Source organism: Pan paniscus, chromosome 12, assembly GCF_029289425.2.
Source record: "Pan paniscus chromosome 12, NHGRI_mPanPan1-v2.0_pri, whole genome shotgun sequence".
Lineage (NCBI taxonomy): Eukaryota > Metazoa > Chordata > Mammalia > Primates > Hominidae > Pan > Pan paniscus.
The window spans coordinates 41,608,884-41,627,163 of NC_073261.2; the positions used below are offsets into that span (position 1 = coordinate 41,608,884).

An 18,280-nucleotide genomic window follows, 5' to 3' on the forward strand; every position below is an offset into this window, starting at 1 on the left:
TTTTAATAATAAATTTCTTTTAAAATTATTGGACTATTCAGAAATGCTATTTATGCTTATCAATTTTAAAAGTTATGTTTTTTGAGGAGCTTTAAATTTCACTAAAATTTTCAAATTCATTGGCAAAAGTTTTTTTTAATAATACACTCATTTTAATGTCTGCTGATCTGCAATGATATTCCCTTATTCATTTTGATAAATATTTTTAGACTCTCTCTCTCTATTTAATCAGTTTCAGCAGGAATTTTTTAGTTTTATTAAGTTTAAAAAGTCAACTTTTGGTCTTTTGGATCCTGTCTATTGTGTGTTTCCTAAGTCATTAATTCTTGCTCTTATTTTTATTTTTTAAATTCTAGTAGAATTTAATTACTAAGTTTAGATAGTTTTTTATATAACATATATATTTAAGCCTATACATTTCCCTCTAATTCTGGATTTAGGAGCATCTCACAAGTTTTGATATAGTTCCTCCATTATTCTGCTTAATTTATTTTTGGGTTTCCATTTTCAATTTCTTCTTTGTCTAAAAGAGGCTTAATGTTGACTTTATTTTTTAAGAGACATTTTGACAGTAATTTGCTTTCCACACTTAGAATATATGTCTTCCAGATTTCATTATTTCTGCAGAGAAATCAGTCAATGGCATATTTGTTGCATCTTTGAAGTTAATCTGTTTTTAATATGTTCTTTTTTTCCCCCCCACAATTCACTGTAATGGGTCTAGGTAGAGAATTTTCTTTGCATTTATTATGCTTGGGGTTTAGTAGAGTTTATATAATCTGTGGATTGATGTCTTTTGTTTTGGAAAATTCTCAGCCATTGTTTATTAAAATATTCTGCACTCTTCTCTCCTTCTGGGACTCAAATTACACTTTAATAGATCTTGTCACTGTATCTCTGCCTCTTATCTTCTCTTCCATCTTTTCTATTGTTTTGTCTCTTCATACTTTCAATTCATCAAATTGATATATTGAATTCTTACTTTCAGTTATATATATATACGCTTATAAATATGTGTATCTATATATATACATTTTTTTTGACACAGGATCTCACTTTGTTACTCAGGCTGGAGAGCAGTAGCATGAACATGGCTCACTGCAGTCTCAACCTCCTGGGCTCAGGTGATCCTCTTACTTCAGCCTTCTGAGTAGCTGGGACTACAGGTGTACAGCACTCCACCTGGCTAACTTTTTTGTAATGATGGGGGTCTCACTATGTTGTCCAGTCTGGTCTCAAACTCCTGGGCTCAAGTGATCTTCCTACGTAGACTCCCAAAGTGCTGAGATTACAGGCATAAGCCACTGTGCCTGGCTCAGTTATATTTTTACATTCTAGAATTTTATTTGAAGTAATTTAAATTGTCTGCCAATTTTCTCAATTTTTTATTTCCTTGAACATTTTAAAGTTATCTTAAAATTAATGTCATATATCCATTATCAGGATACTCTGTGCTCTGTTTCTAATATACACTGTTTTTCTTGGTTTTTAAACATGTAGTCCAGGGTTCTCTTGTATACATTTCCTTGTGCAGCTAAATTTTTCTGTTCCCCCAGATAAGATTTATGTTTTCTGGCAGGCATCCAGAGATACTAGTAGTCAGGGATCATCTTAACCTCTTCCACAAACCATTTATTTCTTACCTGGCATTATTTGTTTTGATAAATCTCCTTGGAGTGCAAACCTAAAGTAAGGGGGTTTACCAGCCTCCTCTCCTACTTAGTGGGCTTTGGGTTCTTATTTTGTCTCCTTTGTCCTTTGAAGCAATCAAAAAGTCTGGCTCACTTCACAGCCCCTTAGCCTCCTCCTCTGGTGCCTCTAGGAAAAAAATGGCCATGAGTGCTGGGCTCATTGCTCTAGGTTTTCCTTTCCTCCTAAATATTCTTCACTATTTTATTAATTCTCCAGACCTTCAAACATATATTTCCTTAAATATTTTGTCTATGTTTTCTAGGTGTTCTTAGTGGAAATATTGATCTGAGTCCTTAGTTTGTTATTACTGGAATGAGAAGTCCACAAATATGCATCAATTTACCTCTAAGTGCCACATTACTACATCCTACAGGTTTTTATATGTAATATTGTTTTTGTCATCTACTTCCACTTACGGAAATTCCCATTTTGTTTTCCCTTTAACACATGGATGTGCAGAAGTGCATTTTTTTGTTTCCCAAAATGTTTAAAAAATAATGTTTTAAGATAGATTCCCAAGATTTTATTGTGGTCAGAGAAAATATCTGTCTTCTTTTAGAAATATGTGTCTTTCTAAATGCATGGCTAATTTTTGTAAATGTTCCATGGATACTTGAAAATCTTGCATTTGTTATATTTGTTAAGTATAGAAATCAAAGTTCTTAATTTCACTGTCTGAATATTTTATATTTTTACCAATTTTGCAACTTTTGTTTGCTTCATGACAGTTTCTATCGGATGTGTTAAAATTTTCCATATTAATGTTGATTTATCAATTTTTTCTTGTATAAATTTCTCCATTTTTTGCTTTATAAATTCAACATTTGTTGTTAGTTGTGTACAGTTTCACAATTAGTGTCTCTTCTTTGTGGATTGTTTTGTATACCATGTAGTTTTCCTTTTAATCCTTAATAAAATCTTTTGCTTCAAACTCTGTTTTGTGATATACATTGGAACTATTACTAGCTCTCTTTTCATTAATATTTGCATGGCATATATCTTTTGAATTTCTTTATTTTCTACCTTCTGTATTGTTTTTGTATTGTACATTTGGTTTCTAAATAGCATATAAATAAAAATTGTTTTTGAAATCTAACTTGATCACTTTTATTTGTTCTTAGGTGAGATATTTATACCTATTTAGGTATTTGCATTACTTTCTACTCTCTAGTTTGACTTTTTGGTTTACTATACTTCATTTTTGATTTCTTTATTCCTATCTGCTTTTGGATGGAAATATTAGACTGTATATCCTTTTTCTCCTCTGCTTGTTTGGAAACTACAGATCATTTATCCTTTTAGTCTTTTCCCCTAAAATTTTAACACTTACATGAAACCACGAATTTTCCTAAGGGAATATAGTGATTCTATACTTCTTTTTTCCTCCTGAATATATCAAGAAATTAGCACGCATTAGCTACTGATTAATAACCTTCCTAATTTTCTAATTGTCATCTTGAATTCTACCTTTACTTTAAAAATTATTATGAAATAGTTAAGAGTCACAAAAGCGATGAAGGTAATACAACGCATATTCATGTATCCACAACCCAGCTTAAGAAATAAAACATTATCTACATGATCTGAGCCTTCAGTCTGCCTTTCCTTGTTTACTTCTCTCTCATTACCTAACCTCCACTCCCAAGGCCACTTCTATTCTGGATTTCATATAATTTCTCTACCTTTCTTTACACTTTTTAAAAAAATATGAATTCCTAAATAATACATGCAATTATTTGCTTGTTTAATAATTTTACATATTTTATTCTACTTCTTGAATATTTAAGTTCTTCTGAAATGTAATTTTTTTGCTCAATATTAGTTTGTGTGACATAGTCATATTGATAGACATTATTATTCTAGTTTATTCATTTTCATGGCCATAGTGTATTATATTACATTTTATGAATATATCAATTTATATACTCATTTTCTAGTTGGAAATTTAGGTTATTTCCAACTTTTGTTATTACAAACAATGTTTCTGTAAATGTTCTTGACACTATTCACAGTAGCAACGATATGGAATCAACTTAGGTAGGTACTCATCAACAGTGGATTGGATAAAGGAAATGTATATATACACCATGGAATGCTATTTAGTCATAAAAAAGAATAATATGTTCTTTGCAGCAACATGGATGCAGTGGGAGGCCATTATCTTAAATGAATTAATGCAGGAACAGAAAATGAAATATCACAGAAGTCTAAAAGTTGAAATTATAAAAAAAGGACTTGAATGTGGCTTCTTATACAAATATGATTGATTTTTTCTCTATGATGCAAATTCAGTAGTGAATTGTTGAGCTATTGAAGATGCCCTCCGACTTTAATATATACTGCCAAATAATTTTTGCTTATTTTTTACTCCCCTTGCAATATGAATTGTTTCCATAGCTCCATATCTTTGCTACCATTTTGCCAGTTGGATAGGTGTGAAATGGCATCTTTTCATGGTTTTAATTTGTTGTTTCCAAATTACTAGTAAGGTTGGACATATTTTCATATGCTCATTGGGCATTTAGTTTTCCTTTTCTGATAATTCTGTTTGTATTTTTTGACTTTATTCCTTTTGGGTTGTTTTCTATTTCTTACTGATTCACAGAAACTCTTAATAAGTCTGTAGTAATACTTTGTTGAGATTTCAGAACCAAAGGCAAATGTTTAGGATCATTTGATGATTAATTTTGTGTGTCAACTTGTCTGAGGCATGAGATATTTACATATTTGGTCAAACATTATTCTGGATATATCTGTAAGGGTGTTTCTGGGTGAGATTAGCATTTCAATTAATAGATGGAGTAAAGCAAATTGCCCTTCCTAAGCTAAGTGAGCGGGACTTAGCTAATCAATTGAAGACCTGAATAGAATAAAAAGGCTGAATAAGAGAGAACTTCTCCTGCCTGACTATTAAACAGGAACATCGGTTTTTTTCTGGCCTTTAGACTCAGACTGAAACATTGGCTCTTCTTGTGTCTCAAGCCTGCTGAGTTTTGGACTGGTACTTATACCATCAGCTCTCCTGGCTCTCAGGCTTTTGGACTCAGACTGGAACTACACATCAGCTGTGCTGAGTTTCCAGTTGTTGCCTGTAAATCTTGCAACTTCATACACACACACACACACACACACACACAAACACACACACACACACACACATCCTATCAGTTCTATTTCTCTGGAGACTGCTGACTAATACAGAACATGAACTCCAAATGAAGAAATGGAATCCATCCTTAATTCCATGTCCAGGGACCAGGCCAGACCAGCCACTCCATGAAGGAACCCATCAGAGCTGGAGGCTACCTCGTGGATCTGAGACCCCTATTCTCCTCTGCCATTGTGTGGTCTTGCGTACTTTTTTACCTACCTGGATGACATCTTGGAGAGGATTAGGGATAGAAAAAGGAGTCAGGAAGACTGAACTTTCATTAAAAAAAAACCAAATCAGCTTACTGTAGAGGAGACATTTAAGTCAGAAGAAAATAATGTAAATGGGCAAGTTTAAACATCCCCCTTGTCCCTATTACCCAGAAGAATGAAGACTCATGAAAAAGAAGAGATTAATAATAGAACATGAAGAGCTCTTTTTTTGTACATTTGATTATAGAGAGTAAACTGCAGTACATTTTTGGTTATGTTAAAATCCTGTCTTAAATACCAAACAAATTTCAATAATTATTCCACTAGATTATTAAACTTTAATATTTTAAGCAATTTCTCCTTTGCTTAAATAAAATTTAGAGCTAATTTTATGACTTTTGACCCTGTTTTAACAATAGCTAACTATTAACATATCTTAAATTTATGTAGTAAGAGATACCTGAATGTAAGAATTTATGCTCTACAAGGGGAAGAACAAAGGCAAATTTTAACAAAGAGATGTTCATATGCATTTGCATTATTAAAACTGCACAACATGACCTTACCGTTCTGAATATCCACTTTCCCGGGCAAACCTCTGAAATGCACCCATGGGATCTGAGCCTGTGCTTAGGATGAATACCAGGGGAGTGTTGCATGACATGTCTTGATACAGGGTAGGCAGGTCCACAGGTGGTGTCTCTATAAACTGTTTTCCAAGATTTTCTATCACAAAGTCTGTAAGAGCAAAAACCACCTGAAAGTTGAAAAGAAAAAAAAAAGTATGTTGAACGAGGATCCTTCATAATTTTATCCTAATTTTCTCCTTCAGCTCCTCAGAGGTTGGTGTCCTGTGTTTTTGTACTTATTCTGTCCTGATTGGGTATACATCTTTTTATAGATATTATTTGGTGGATTTGTTCACCAAATATCTGTGGACAGCTATGGTTCTCATGACTCACAAGTAGGATGAAATATTAGGTAAGAGGGAAGTCCCTCAACATTCACTCTATTTATGAAGCTGCTGTCTCCCCTTCCTTGCTTCTTCTGTCCTGTTTCACATTCTTGTGGACTTTACTTTCAGCCCCTCCATTGTCTCTTTCTGCATTATTGATCTCTGTTTCCTTGATATTCCTATCATCATACAATTAAGCATTACTATATTCCATCCTTAAAAATAAAACCAAAACAAATATCTTCCCTTGATGGCAGCTACTTTTCCAGCCACTATTTCATTTCTTTGCAAGCACTCACAAGCCAACTTTTCAGAAAATTGGCTCCATTTATTGTCTCCCTTTCTTCATCTCATTCACTCACCAGCCTCTTCTGACCCTTCTCTGGAACCAACCTCAGCCTTGATGATTACGCCCAGGCCTGGCCATTTCCTACATCAATTTGGTTCTTTCACTGATCCTACCCTACCCTACCTACCCCATTCCTGTTCTTGCCGGCCTTGTCCCTCCCCAACCCATATGGAACCTTTGTGTGAGATAGAAAAAGGTGTCTCCTCTTCAAGGGACTTTTAATGTGCCAGAAAGCTGTCATGATAAATACACAGCCTATAATATCTACAATGTGAATGGCTCCCCCATGGGTTATTCAGTGGACATCCTGCATAACTGTTAACAGCAGCCCTCCCCTTAGCCCTCCACTAGCTATCAACACCGTTCTGTCCAAACAAGCCTTATTCTGTGTGTGTGTGTGTGTGTGTGTGTGTGTGTGTATGTAATGCTGTTGGGCAGGGAGGTGTCCCAACCTGGTCTAGGGCCATGGCCTTGGATCACACCCTTCTGTGGCCAACTTGGGAAAAGATGGTGTTCACATGCCTGTTCCTTTAAGTGAGGATGTATTATGGTACTAACTATAAAGGTGTAAAGGTCTAGAAGGAACAGCTATGCAATAGGGCCATCACGTTTGGAGCTTAGTTCTACTTCTAGTTGTGTCACTGTGTGGCTAAGTATAATTCACTTAACCTTTCCAGCATCAATTTCTTTATATATTTTTTTTCGGGTTGACACTCTTTTCTGTATAAACTTATGGGGTAAAAGTAATTTTGTTACATGTGTAGACTGCATTAGTGGTTGAGTCACAGCTTTTAGGGTTTCCATCACCTGAATAATGTACACTGTGCTCATTAAGTAATTTTTTTCATCATTCATCCCCTTCCCACCTTCTCACCCCTCTGAGTCTCCATCGTCTACCATCCCTTTCTCTACATTCATGTGTACATAATATATAGCTCTCCCTTATGAGTGAGAACATGTGATATTTGCCTTTCTGTGTCTTACTTGTTTCAATTAAGACAGTGGTCTCCAATGCCATCTACGCTGCTGCAAGAGACATGATTTTATATATTTTTATGGTCGAATATAGTATTCAACTGTGTATATATATGACATTTTCTTTATCCAGTCATCCATTGATGGACATGTAGGTCGATTCCATGTCTTTGCTACTGTGAACAGTGTTGTGATAAACATATGAGTGCAATTATCTTTTTGATATATTGATTCCTTTCCTTTGGGTAGATACCTAGTAGTGAGACTGCTGGATCAAATGATAGTTCTTTTTACTTCTTTGCAAAATCTCTGCCAGGCATGGTGGCTCATGCCTGTAATCCCAGCACTTCAGGAGGTCGAGGCAGGTGAATTGTTTGAGCCCAGAAATTTGCGATTGCAGTGAGCTGTGATTGTGCCACTGCAATCCAGGCTGGGTGACAGAGTGAGATCATGCCTCAAAAAAAATTTTTTAAATACTGTTTTCCATGGAGGTTGCACTAATTTACATTCCCACAAAGAGTGGAAATGTGTATTCCCTTTTCTCTGCATCTTCACTGATATTTGTTATTTTTTTACTTTTTAGTAATAGCTATTCTAACTGGGGTATGATAATATCTCATTGTGGTTTTAGTTTGCATTTCTCTGATGATTAATGATGTTGAGTATTTTTCATATACCTGTTAGCCATTTGTATGGCTTTTGAAAAATGTCTATTTATGTCCCTTTGCCTGTTTTTTAATTGGATTATCTCTTTTCTTTGTTATTGTTGTTGAGTTCCTTGAGTTCCTTGTGTACTGTGGATATTAGTCCCCTGTCAGATGCATAGTTTGCAAGTATTTTCTCCCATTCTGCAGATTATTCATTTATTCTGCTGATTATTTCTTTTGCCAAGCAGAAGCTTCTTAGATTAATTAAGTCCCATTTGCCTATTTTTTGTTGCCTGTGCTTTTGAGGTCTTAGTCATTAATTCTTTGCCTAGACCAATGTCAAGAAGAGTTTACCTTGGTTTTCTTCTAGTATTTTTATAGTTTCAGGTCTTATTTTTAAGTCTTTAGTTCATCTTTAGTTGGTTTTTGTATATAGTGAGAGATAGGGATCCAGTTTCATTCTTCTGCAAATGGCAATCCAATTTTCCCACCACCATTTACTGAAAGAGGTGTCTTTTTCCTATTGTATGTTCTTGTTGACTTTGCCAAAGACTGGTTGGCTGCAAATATGTGGCTTTATTTCTGGGTTTTCTATTCTGTTCCATTGATCTATGTATTTATTTTTATAACAGTGCCATGCTGTTTTGATTACTATAGCCTTGTAATATAATTTGATGTCAGCACTTCATTTATTACAAGGCTACTATAGCCTTATAATATAATTGATGTCAGATAATGTGATGCTTCCAGCTTTTTTCTTTTTTCTTAGGATTGCATTGGCTATTTGGGGTCTTTTTTGGTTCCACATAATTTTAGGATTGCTTTTTCTAATTCTGTGAAAAGTGATGTTGGTATTTTTTAGGGTTTACATTGATTCTGTGGATTGCTCTGGACAGTATGGTCATTTTATTGATAGTAATTCTTCTTATCCATGGGCATGGGATGTTTTTCCATTTATTTCTGTCATTCACAATTTCTTTCTTCAGTGTTTTGTAGTTTTTTTTGTAGAGATCTTTCACTTCCTTGGTTAAATATATTCCTAGGTATTGGGTTTTTTTGTTTGTTTGTTTTTTGAGATAGAGTCTTGCTCTGTCACCCAGGCTGGAGTGCAGTGGCATAATCTTGGGTCATTGCAACCTCTGCCTCCTGGGTTCAAGCAGTTCTCCAGCTTCAGCCTCCCAAGTAGCTGGGATTACAGGCAAGCACCACCACACCTGGCTAATTTTTTGTATTTTTAGTAGAGACAGGGTTTTGCCATGTTGCCCAGGCTGGTCTCGAACTCCTGAGCTCAGGCAATCCACCCATCTTGGCCTCCCAAAGTGTGAGGATTACAGGTGTGAGTCACTGTGCCCGGCCAGGTATTTTTTTTTTTTTTGGTAGCTATTATAAATGGGTTTGCCTTCTTAATTTCATTCTCAGCTAGATCATTATCAATATCTAGAAATTCTACTGATTTTCGTATGTTGATTTTGTATTCTGCAACTTTCTAAATTCATTTATCAAATTTAAGTGTTTTTGGTGAAGTTTTAAATTTTATTTTTTGGATATATCATACTATACCGTATCATCAATAAACAGGAATAATTTGACTTCATCTTTTTCAAGCTGTATGCCTTTTACTTCTTTCTCTTGCTTGATTGCTCTGGCTAGGACTCTAGCACTATGTTGAAGACAGGTGGTAAAAGTGGGCATCCTTGTTTTCTTCCAGATTTTTGAGGAAATGTTTTCAACTTTTCCTCATTCAATGTAATGTTGGCTGTGAGGTTATCTTACATGGGCTTTGTTATTTTGAGATATGTTCCTTCTATGCCAAATTTGTTGAGGGTTTTTATCATGAAGGGGTGCTGAATTTTATCAATGCTTTTCTGAGTCTATTGAGATGAACATATGATTTTTGTCCTTAAATCTGTTTATGTGATGTATCACATTTATTGATTTGCATACGTTAAATCATCCTTGCATCCCTGGATAAAACCCACTTGATATTATCTTTTTGATATTATCTTTATATTATATTATCTTTTTGATGTACCATTGAATTAGTTTGCTAGCATTTTGTTGGGGATTTTTGAGTCTATATTTATCAGGGATATTGGTCTATATTTTTCTTTTTTTGTTGTGTCCTTATCTGGTTTTGGTATCAGGATAATACTGGCCTCATAGAATGTATTAGAGAGAATTCCCTCCTTCTCTATTTTTGGAACGACTTCTTTTATAGTTTTTATTTCAAAAGGCCTTGATTATATAAACCATTTGCTTTTTACTTTGCTGAAAAGTGTTCCAAGAGTTTACAATGAATTACAATATACAAAACACAAATAACTTATTTCTTGGGGTTGCTATTTAAATACCAAAATGGTAACACACTCATGAAATGCTTTTGAACTTAAAAAGTTGGAGAAATATTTTTCTCGCAAACAGGACAAACTGTCATTAATATTACATAGTGATCTTGGTTCTCAGTGGCTTTATCACAAGCTATTGGTCTGTTACAAGCATATGTAACATGTGCAATTTCTCATGTATGTGAACTAATTTTCTTTATGAAACATTTTAAATATGCGGAAAATAAATGTGCATAAAACATACCCTCATGTGGGCACTAGTCACCCAATACATATACCCAAGAACATGGTTAAGTACATAAAATACAGAAAGGAGATGCATCAGTTAAAGCCATGAAGAGGATTCCTGCAGAATTAGCATGTGGTTTCCTGTCCTTTGATTTGTCCCGGTGCTAGTTGTCTCTCAGGAAGGTGGAAGGTGAATGATTCTCAGGTGGAAGAAGGGGCTGTACCATAGAAATGAGTTATGTATGCATGCCAGCCCAAGGGTTGTATCTCACAATCATTGCTAAATGGTTCTCCCCACTTTTGTATTAGGTGGTTTAGAGTTCTCTGCTGTTTACAATAGTGTATTAAAGATTTTGTTCATACAAAAGATAACATAGTAACTCCTATCTTAGTTAGTCACTTCTTTGATTTTAGTTATTCTAGTCAGTATAAATGAACCAGGCCTGCCTCCTGATGTTGAAACCATCACTGGCATAATGGCCTGAATAGAGAGTGTTTCCTTATGACTGACAACATGCTGAGATGGCAGGAGTATGGAAGACTTCCTGGCTTGACATTTTTGATCAGTTCTTCAGCTTTAGCTTTTGTGCAGTCTGTATATACATTTCCTGACTTTCAAAGTCCGTATCAGATCCCACTCTACCCAAGAAAGTCTTGCCATCCTGCAGTGCACGTGCAGTGGACTTAACTCTGTAGTTATGCTGAGGTCTTTCTCTCTGTGCTCCACTGTACTGTGCTGCTGTAGGTTCCTAGATGGTGACACTGACCTGCTTGGTCCTCAAGGGCTTCTTCATATCACATGGCTGGAACTGATCAACTTCTCCCTGTGCCTCTTTTGGATATTTTTCTGTCTTATTCTCATGGAGATCTTGATGGCAGTAATGGCAAGAATTTTCTGTGGAAATGGCTTGGATTTCTTATAATCTATAAGGCCTAGATATACAGGCATTTCTTAAAGATCACCCTCTGCAAAATCCCATGTCTGGATGGCGAGATCATTAGAGAATGGTCAATCTCTTCCCTCTTTATCACCAAATTCTTTGCTAGGAGCTCCTCTCTCTTTTTTATAAAATTAAATTTCCCATTATGATATATGTGACTCTATTATGTTTTGCTTAAAACCCTCTTTTTAGCTTTGCTGTTTGATCCTTCACACAGTCTCTGACTGAAGCCCTCAGAGCATTTTTCAGTTTATCCTTTCCATCAGAAGCCATCTGGCATTTCCAAAGGCAATTCCTGGCTTCAGAGGAATACTTTTTTGAAGGTATTGATGGATGAGTGCACAAATTCACCACTGAAAACTTCTCTGTGACTGGGAATTCCCTGCCCAGAGAAAGGGCATGGTTCTGTTTTCTTTGGATGAGAAGATAAGTTTAAATATTTGGGAATAAGGATTCCCTGCTCATCCTTCACTAGTGACAAATCTTATTAAAGCTATAGTGTATTAGGTGACCTATCAGGATCCTGGGTGACCTACTGAAATTGTGCATTATGATAGAACCCTTGTCCTTATACTTCTTAGCATCATACTCAAGTTCCTGAGACCTACAGAAAAAATAAGAGAATGTTAAGTGGAATAAGGAAGTGTATTTTTCCTTGTAGAAGGCTAATGGATAGGTCACTAAACAGGTTATGAGAATTACAGTAACTCAAACTTTAAATTGGTAATAATTATTGCATACTCTTGTAGCAGTATTATCAGCAAAAATCCATCAAAGTAAACTTTCTTTCTCAAGTTCAATATTAGTCTTCCACGATTTATTTAATTTTTCTATGTCTTCCTTCACTTGATCCAAATAGTGGCCTAAACATTCTTGAGAGAAACACTCCACATACTAGGAATATAGAAGAGAACTTCCTCAACCTGATAAGGGATAGTGTATGAGTCCATTTTCACGCTGCTGATAAAGACATACCCGAGACTGGGCAATTTACAAAAGAAAGAGGTTTAATTGGACTTACAATTCCACGTGGCTGGGGAAGCCTCACAATCATGGCATGGCAAGTCACGCCTTACATGGGTGGCAGCAGGCAAAGAGAGAATGCTTGTGCAGGGGAACTCCTCTTTTTTAAAACAATCAGATCTTGTGAGACTTATTCACTGTCACGAGAACAGCATGGGAAAGATTTGCTCCCGTGATTCAATTACCTCCCACTGGGTCCCTCCCACAACACATGAGAATTCAAGATGAGATTTGGGTGGGGACACAGCCAAACCATAGAAGATATCCATGAAAAGTTGACAGCTAACATCATACTTAATGATGAAAGGCTGAATGCTTTTCTTCTAAGATCAGGAACAAGGCAAGGATCTGCTCTTATAACATCTATTCAACATTGTGTTGTAGGTTCTATCTAGGGCAATTAAGTAAGAAAAATAAAAGCATCTAGATTGGAAAAGAAGAAGTAAATTTATCCTTATTTGAAGGTGACATGATTTTGTATATACAAAACACTAGGGATCTCACTCAAAAACTATTAAAACCAATAAACAAGTTTGGCAAGGTTGCAGGATACAAAAATCAACTGTATTTCTATATAGTAGTAATGAGAAGGGAGAAAATGGTTTTAGTCTGTTTTGTGCTGCTATAATAGAATACTTGATTGAGACTGGGTAATTTATAAAGAAAATAAATTATTTGGCTTATGGTTCTGGAGGCTGAAGTCCAAGAGCATGATACGGTATCTGACAAGGGCCTCTATACTGCCTCATTCCATGGTGGAGGGCAGAAAGGCAAGAGAGGGCAAGAGAGCAAGACAGCAAGAGAGGCCCAAACTTGCTTTTATAAGAAGCCCACTCTTGTGATAACTAAATCACTCATATGACAATGACATTAACCCATTCATGAGCTCAGAGTCCTCATGATCTAATCACTGCTTAACACTGCTGTATTGGGGATAAGTTTCTAATAAAGGAACTTTGGGGAACACATTTAAATCATAGCAAAAATTAAGAAAGCAATTCAATTTACAATAGTATCAGAAAGAATAGATTGCTTAAAAATAAGTTTAACAAAAGAAGTATAAAACTTCTTCTCTGAGAACTATGAAATATTGTTGGATAAAGTTAAAGAAGATCCAAATAAGTGGAAAAACACCACATGTTCATAGATCAGATGACTTAATGTTGTTAAGAGGTAAATATTCCCCAAATTGATCTTCAGGTTCAATGCCATTCTTATCAAAATCTTAGCTGGCTTCTTTTCAGGAACTGACAAGCTCGTTCTAAAACTCATGTGAAAGTTCAAGGGACCTGGAATAGCCAAAACGATCTTGAAAAAGGAAAACAAAGTTGGAGGAGTCATGCTACTGGATTGTAAAACTTACTTCAAAGCTCCAGTAATCAAGATGGTGTGACATTGGAATAAGGATAGACATATAGGCTAATGGAATAAAATGGAAAATTCAGAAAAAAACTCTCACAATTGTAGTCAACTGATTTTCAGCAAGGCTGCCAGAATCATTCAATGGGTAAGGAGTAGTCTTTCAACAAACGATGCTGTGACAACTGGTAGCAACATGCAAAAGAATGAAGTAAGGGCCGGGCGTGGTGGCTCATGCCTGTAATCCCAGCACTTTGGGAGGCCAAGGCTGGTGGATCATCTGAGGTCAGGAGTTCGAGACCAGCCTGGCCAACATGATGAAATCTGTCTCTACTAAAAATACAAAAAGATTAGCCAGGTGTGGTGGTGGGCACTTGTAATCCCAGCTACTTGGGAAGCTGAGGCAGGAGAATTGCTTGAACCCAGGAGGTGGAGGTTGCAGTGAGCCGAGATCGTGCCATTGCACTCCAGCCTGGGCGACAAGAGCAAAACTCCGTCAAAAAGAAAAGAAAAGAAAAAAAAAGAATGTTGGACTGTTACTTCACACTTGACATCATATACAAAAATTAACTCAAGGCCAGGCGTGGTGGCTCATGCCTGTAATCCCAGCACTTTGGGAGGCCAAGGCAGGTGGATCCCGAGGTCAAGAGATGGAGACCATTCTGGCCAACATGGCAAAACCCCATCTCTACTAAAAATACAAAAATTAGCTGGGCGTGGTGGTGCACACTTGTAGTCCCAGCTACTTGGGAGGCTGAGGCAGGAGAATCACTTGAACCTGGGAGGTGGAGGTTGCAGTGAGCTGAGACCGTGCCACTGAACTCTGGCCTGGCGACAGAGTGAGACTATGTCTCAAAAAAAAAAAAAAAATTAACTCAAAATGTATCAAAGACCTAAATGTAAGAGCCAAAACTGTACTTTTTTTTTTTTTTTTAACAGAGTTTCACTCCTGTTGCCCAGGCTGGAATGCAATGGTGCGATCTTGGCTCACCACAACCTCTGTCTCCTGGGTTCAAGCCAATCTCCTGCCTCAGCCTCCTGAGTAGCTGGGATTACAGGTATGCACCACCACACCTGGCTAATTTTGTATTTTTAGTAGAGACGGGGTTTCTCCATGTTGGTCAGGCTGGTCTCGAACTCCCGACCTCAGGTGATCTGCCTGCCTTGGCCTCCCAAAGTGCTGGCTAAATTCTCAGAAGAAAACATAGGTGTAAATATTTATGACCTTGGATTAGGCAATGGTTTCTTAGTTGTGACATCAAAAGCACAAGCAACAAAAGAAAAAAAAATAGATAAACTGGGCATCATCAAAATTAAAAGCTTTTGTGCTTCAAAAGGACACTACCAAGAAAGCGAAAAGACAGCCCATAGAATGAGAGAACATTCTTGCAAATCATATATCTGATAAGAAACTTGTAGCTAGGATATTAAAAAAAACCTTTTACAACTGCATGATAAAAAGACAAATAATCCAGTTTAAAATGGTAAAGAATCTGAATAGACAGTTCCACGAATAGCCAAAAAGCACAAGAAAAGATGCTCATTATCATTAGGGAAATGCAAATCAAAGCCATAAGGTACCATCTCACATCCACTAGGATGGCTATAATAAAAAAGATAATAACAAATGTTGTGAGGGTGTGGAGAAATTGGAACCCTCATACACTGATGCTGGGAATGTAAAATGATACTGCCTTTTAGGAAAACAGTCTGGCAGTTCATCAAAAAGTTAAACATACCATATAATGCAGCAATTTCACTAAGTAAATACATAAGAGAAATTAAAACCCATGTCCACACAAAAACCTGTACACAAATGTTTATGGCAGCATTATTCATAATAGTCAGAAAGTGGAAACAACATAAATGTTCATCAACTGAGAATGAATATATAAAACGTGGCATATCCACGCAATAGTATATTATTTGCAATAAAAGGGAATGAAGTACAGACACTTGATACAACAGAGATGAATCTTTAAAATATTATGTTAAATGAAAGGACAGGACACAAAAAAAACAGAATAGGCAAATCTGTAGAGACAGAAGTAGACTAGTGTTGGTGATGATGGCACTGGGGGATGATGGCTATGGGTATGGCGTTTTTTCGGGGGGTTATTAAAATGTTCTAAATTGTGATGGTTGCACAAGTCTGTGAAGATCTTAAATGCCATTGAAGTGAATATCTTAAATGGGTGAATTGTATAATAAGTAAATTATCCCTCAATAAAGTTGTTAAAATTGTTGTTACTACACATGATCAAAGAGTATGTCTGTGACAGCTAACGTGGCATTTTTAACATTTTCAAGTAACTCTTGCTTAATCTGTATGACATAGAGATCTTTCTTACTTAGCAAGTAGTTGTGCCAAGCATCAACGAGACTCTTTTGGGGAATTTTCTTCCATGGGATATTCTGCTTAAATAAATAGTCAGCACATGGCAGAATTAACAATAAGGACTTAACACTGCATTCATACATCTGGGGTTTACCAAATTGGGAAAAGCTTGCAATTGTTGCTCTAAGTGAGATTCATCATAATTCTGGTTTCTCTATGGTTTTCAACAGAGAAAACCAGCTGTCACAGAAACTGCCTTCTTTGTGAGGTGGAGGAAACCTGGATTGAAACACCAGTCCTGCCAATATTTGAGTTCCCAGTGGATTTAGCCTTGGAAACCAAGATGCTTCAGGGAACGATGTATGACCTCATCTCTCTGACAGCTTTGAAAACAGTTTCTCCTTATGTATATTTAATTACCTTAAAACAGTGGTTCTCAAAGTATGTTTGCAAAATCCGCAGCATTAGCATCATGTGGTAACTTGTTAGAAATGCAGGTTCTTGGTCTTTAGCCCAGACCTACTGAATCAGAAACTGGGGGATGGGCCCCAGGAGTCTGTTTTAACAAGACCCCCAAATGATTCTGATGTACACCAAAATTTGAGAACACTGGTGTAGAGAACTTGTCTTAGCTTTGTTCTGTGGTGATGAATTATTCTCTATCAAGCAAGCTTTATTCATCTCTGAATTATGGTAGTTTTTTTTCTCTTTCTAGTTCAAATTCCTAATAACCTTTTCCTGAGAAGTTGATACTATTGATGCCAAAGAAAGAATTATTGGGATGACAAGCATTCTATTTCCTGTTGCAGTTCTAATGAGCCTATACCATGGGGCTTACTAAGAGTTTTTGAAATGAAATTTTATCTTTAGGTCTAAACACACTGTTTATGAAGAAGGCTTGGTTTTTGTGTAAAACTAGAGTTTCCCACAGAAGCCACTTTGTTGGACTATCCTCCTTCTCCCAATAGAGCAGTTGATTCCACCATATAGAGGCACTGGACGCCCAATAAGCTCCGCTTGTGAACAGACCTGGAAACAACAGTTTGGTTATCCTGAACTCTCTCATCACAGAGGTCTTGTTTCTAGTCTTGTCTTAGTTCTAAGGCTTCTTTACATACTCTTTTTCTCTAGTCAGGGAATCTAGATCTTCAGTTTTGAAATGGGATTTGGATTCTTCACTCTTGAGCCCCAATTTCTTTAGCAAGTTGTTCTTTGGCATCAATAGCAGGGTAAGGATTGTTCCTAAATGCTTTGATGAGGGCTCTAATTGGTAGGAGGTGTAGGTGGGACAACACTGTCATACTTGAATCTTTTCTTCAGGTGATACTGTCCTTGGTCTTGGCTGATCCAGGTTCCTGTGTTCTCTGGAATGGGTGTCTAGCTCTTAATTTCTGAAACCTAATCTGGGCTCTGATTAGTATTGATTTGTGAATATATGCTGCCAATTGTTTTGTATCATAACCTGGGTAAGGTTTTTGGTTGAAGGCATTGATAAGAATTTTCAATGAAACCTCTGTGAATTTGGTATGACAGTGTCTACTGTTTGTAGCTTTGGTCACATGTGGACAGCTATCCTATACATGTTGCAAGAGAGTTTAGGTGTTCAAGGATGTGACTAAGAGTCAAAATATTTTTTTACTATGGAAAATTTCAAGTAAATATAAAATGAGAGAATAGTGAACTTGATGCTTCACCCACCTTCAACATTTTTTAGTACAAGGCCAATCTTATTTCATTAACACACCCACCCACTCCCTCAGCCTCTAGGATTATTTTAAAGTAAATCTAAGGCATCATATGATCTTATCCTTTAGTAATTCAATATGTTTCTACAAGACAAAGTCTCTTTAAAAAAGTATAACCACATAGGCCAGGCATGGTGGCTCACACTTGTAATCCCAGCACTTTGGGAGGCCAAGATGGGAGGAACACCTGAGCTCAGGAGTTCAAGATCAGCCTGGGTAACATGGCAAAACCCCATTTCTACAAAAAGAATACAAAAATTAGCTGGGTGTGGCGGTACATATCTGTGGTCCCAGCTACTTGGGAGGCTGAAGTGGAAGGA

General features: G+C 36.4%; 1 protein-coding gene across 1 annotated transcript in view; it reads right to left on the reverse strand.

Moving 5' to 3' along the window:
- The window catches only part of DNAH6 (dynein axonemal heavy chain 6), a 303,480-nt gene that overhangs the window by 50,927 nt on the left and 234,273 nt on the right, over positions 1-18,280 (reverse strand). The window contains exon 64 of the mRNA XM_057301281.1: positions 5,622-5,812. Within this exon, the coding sequence (XP_057157264.1) occupies positions 5,622-5,812 (191 nt within the window). The remainder of the gene's footprint in view (positions 1-5,621; positions 5,813-18,280) is intronic.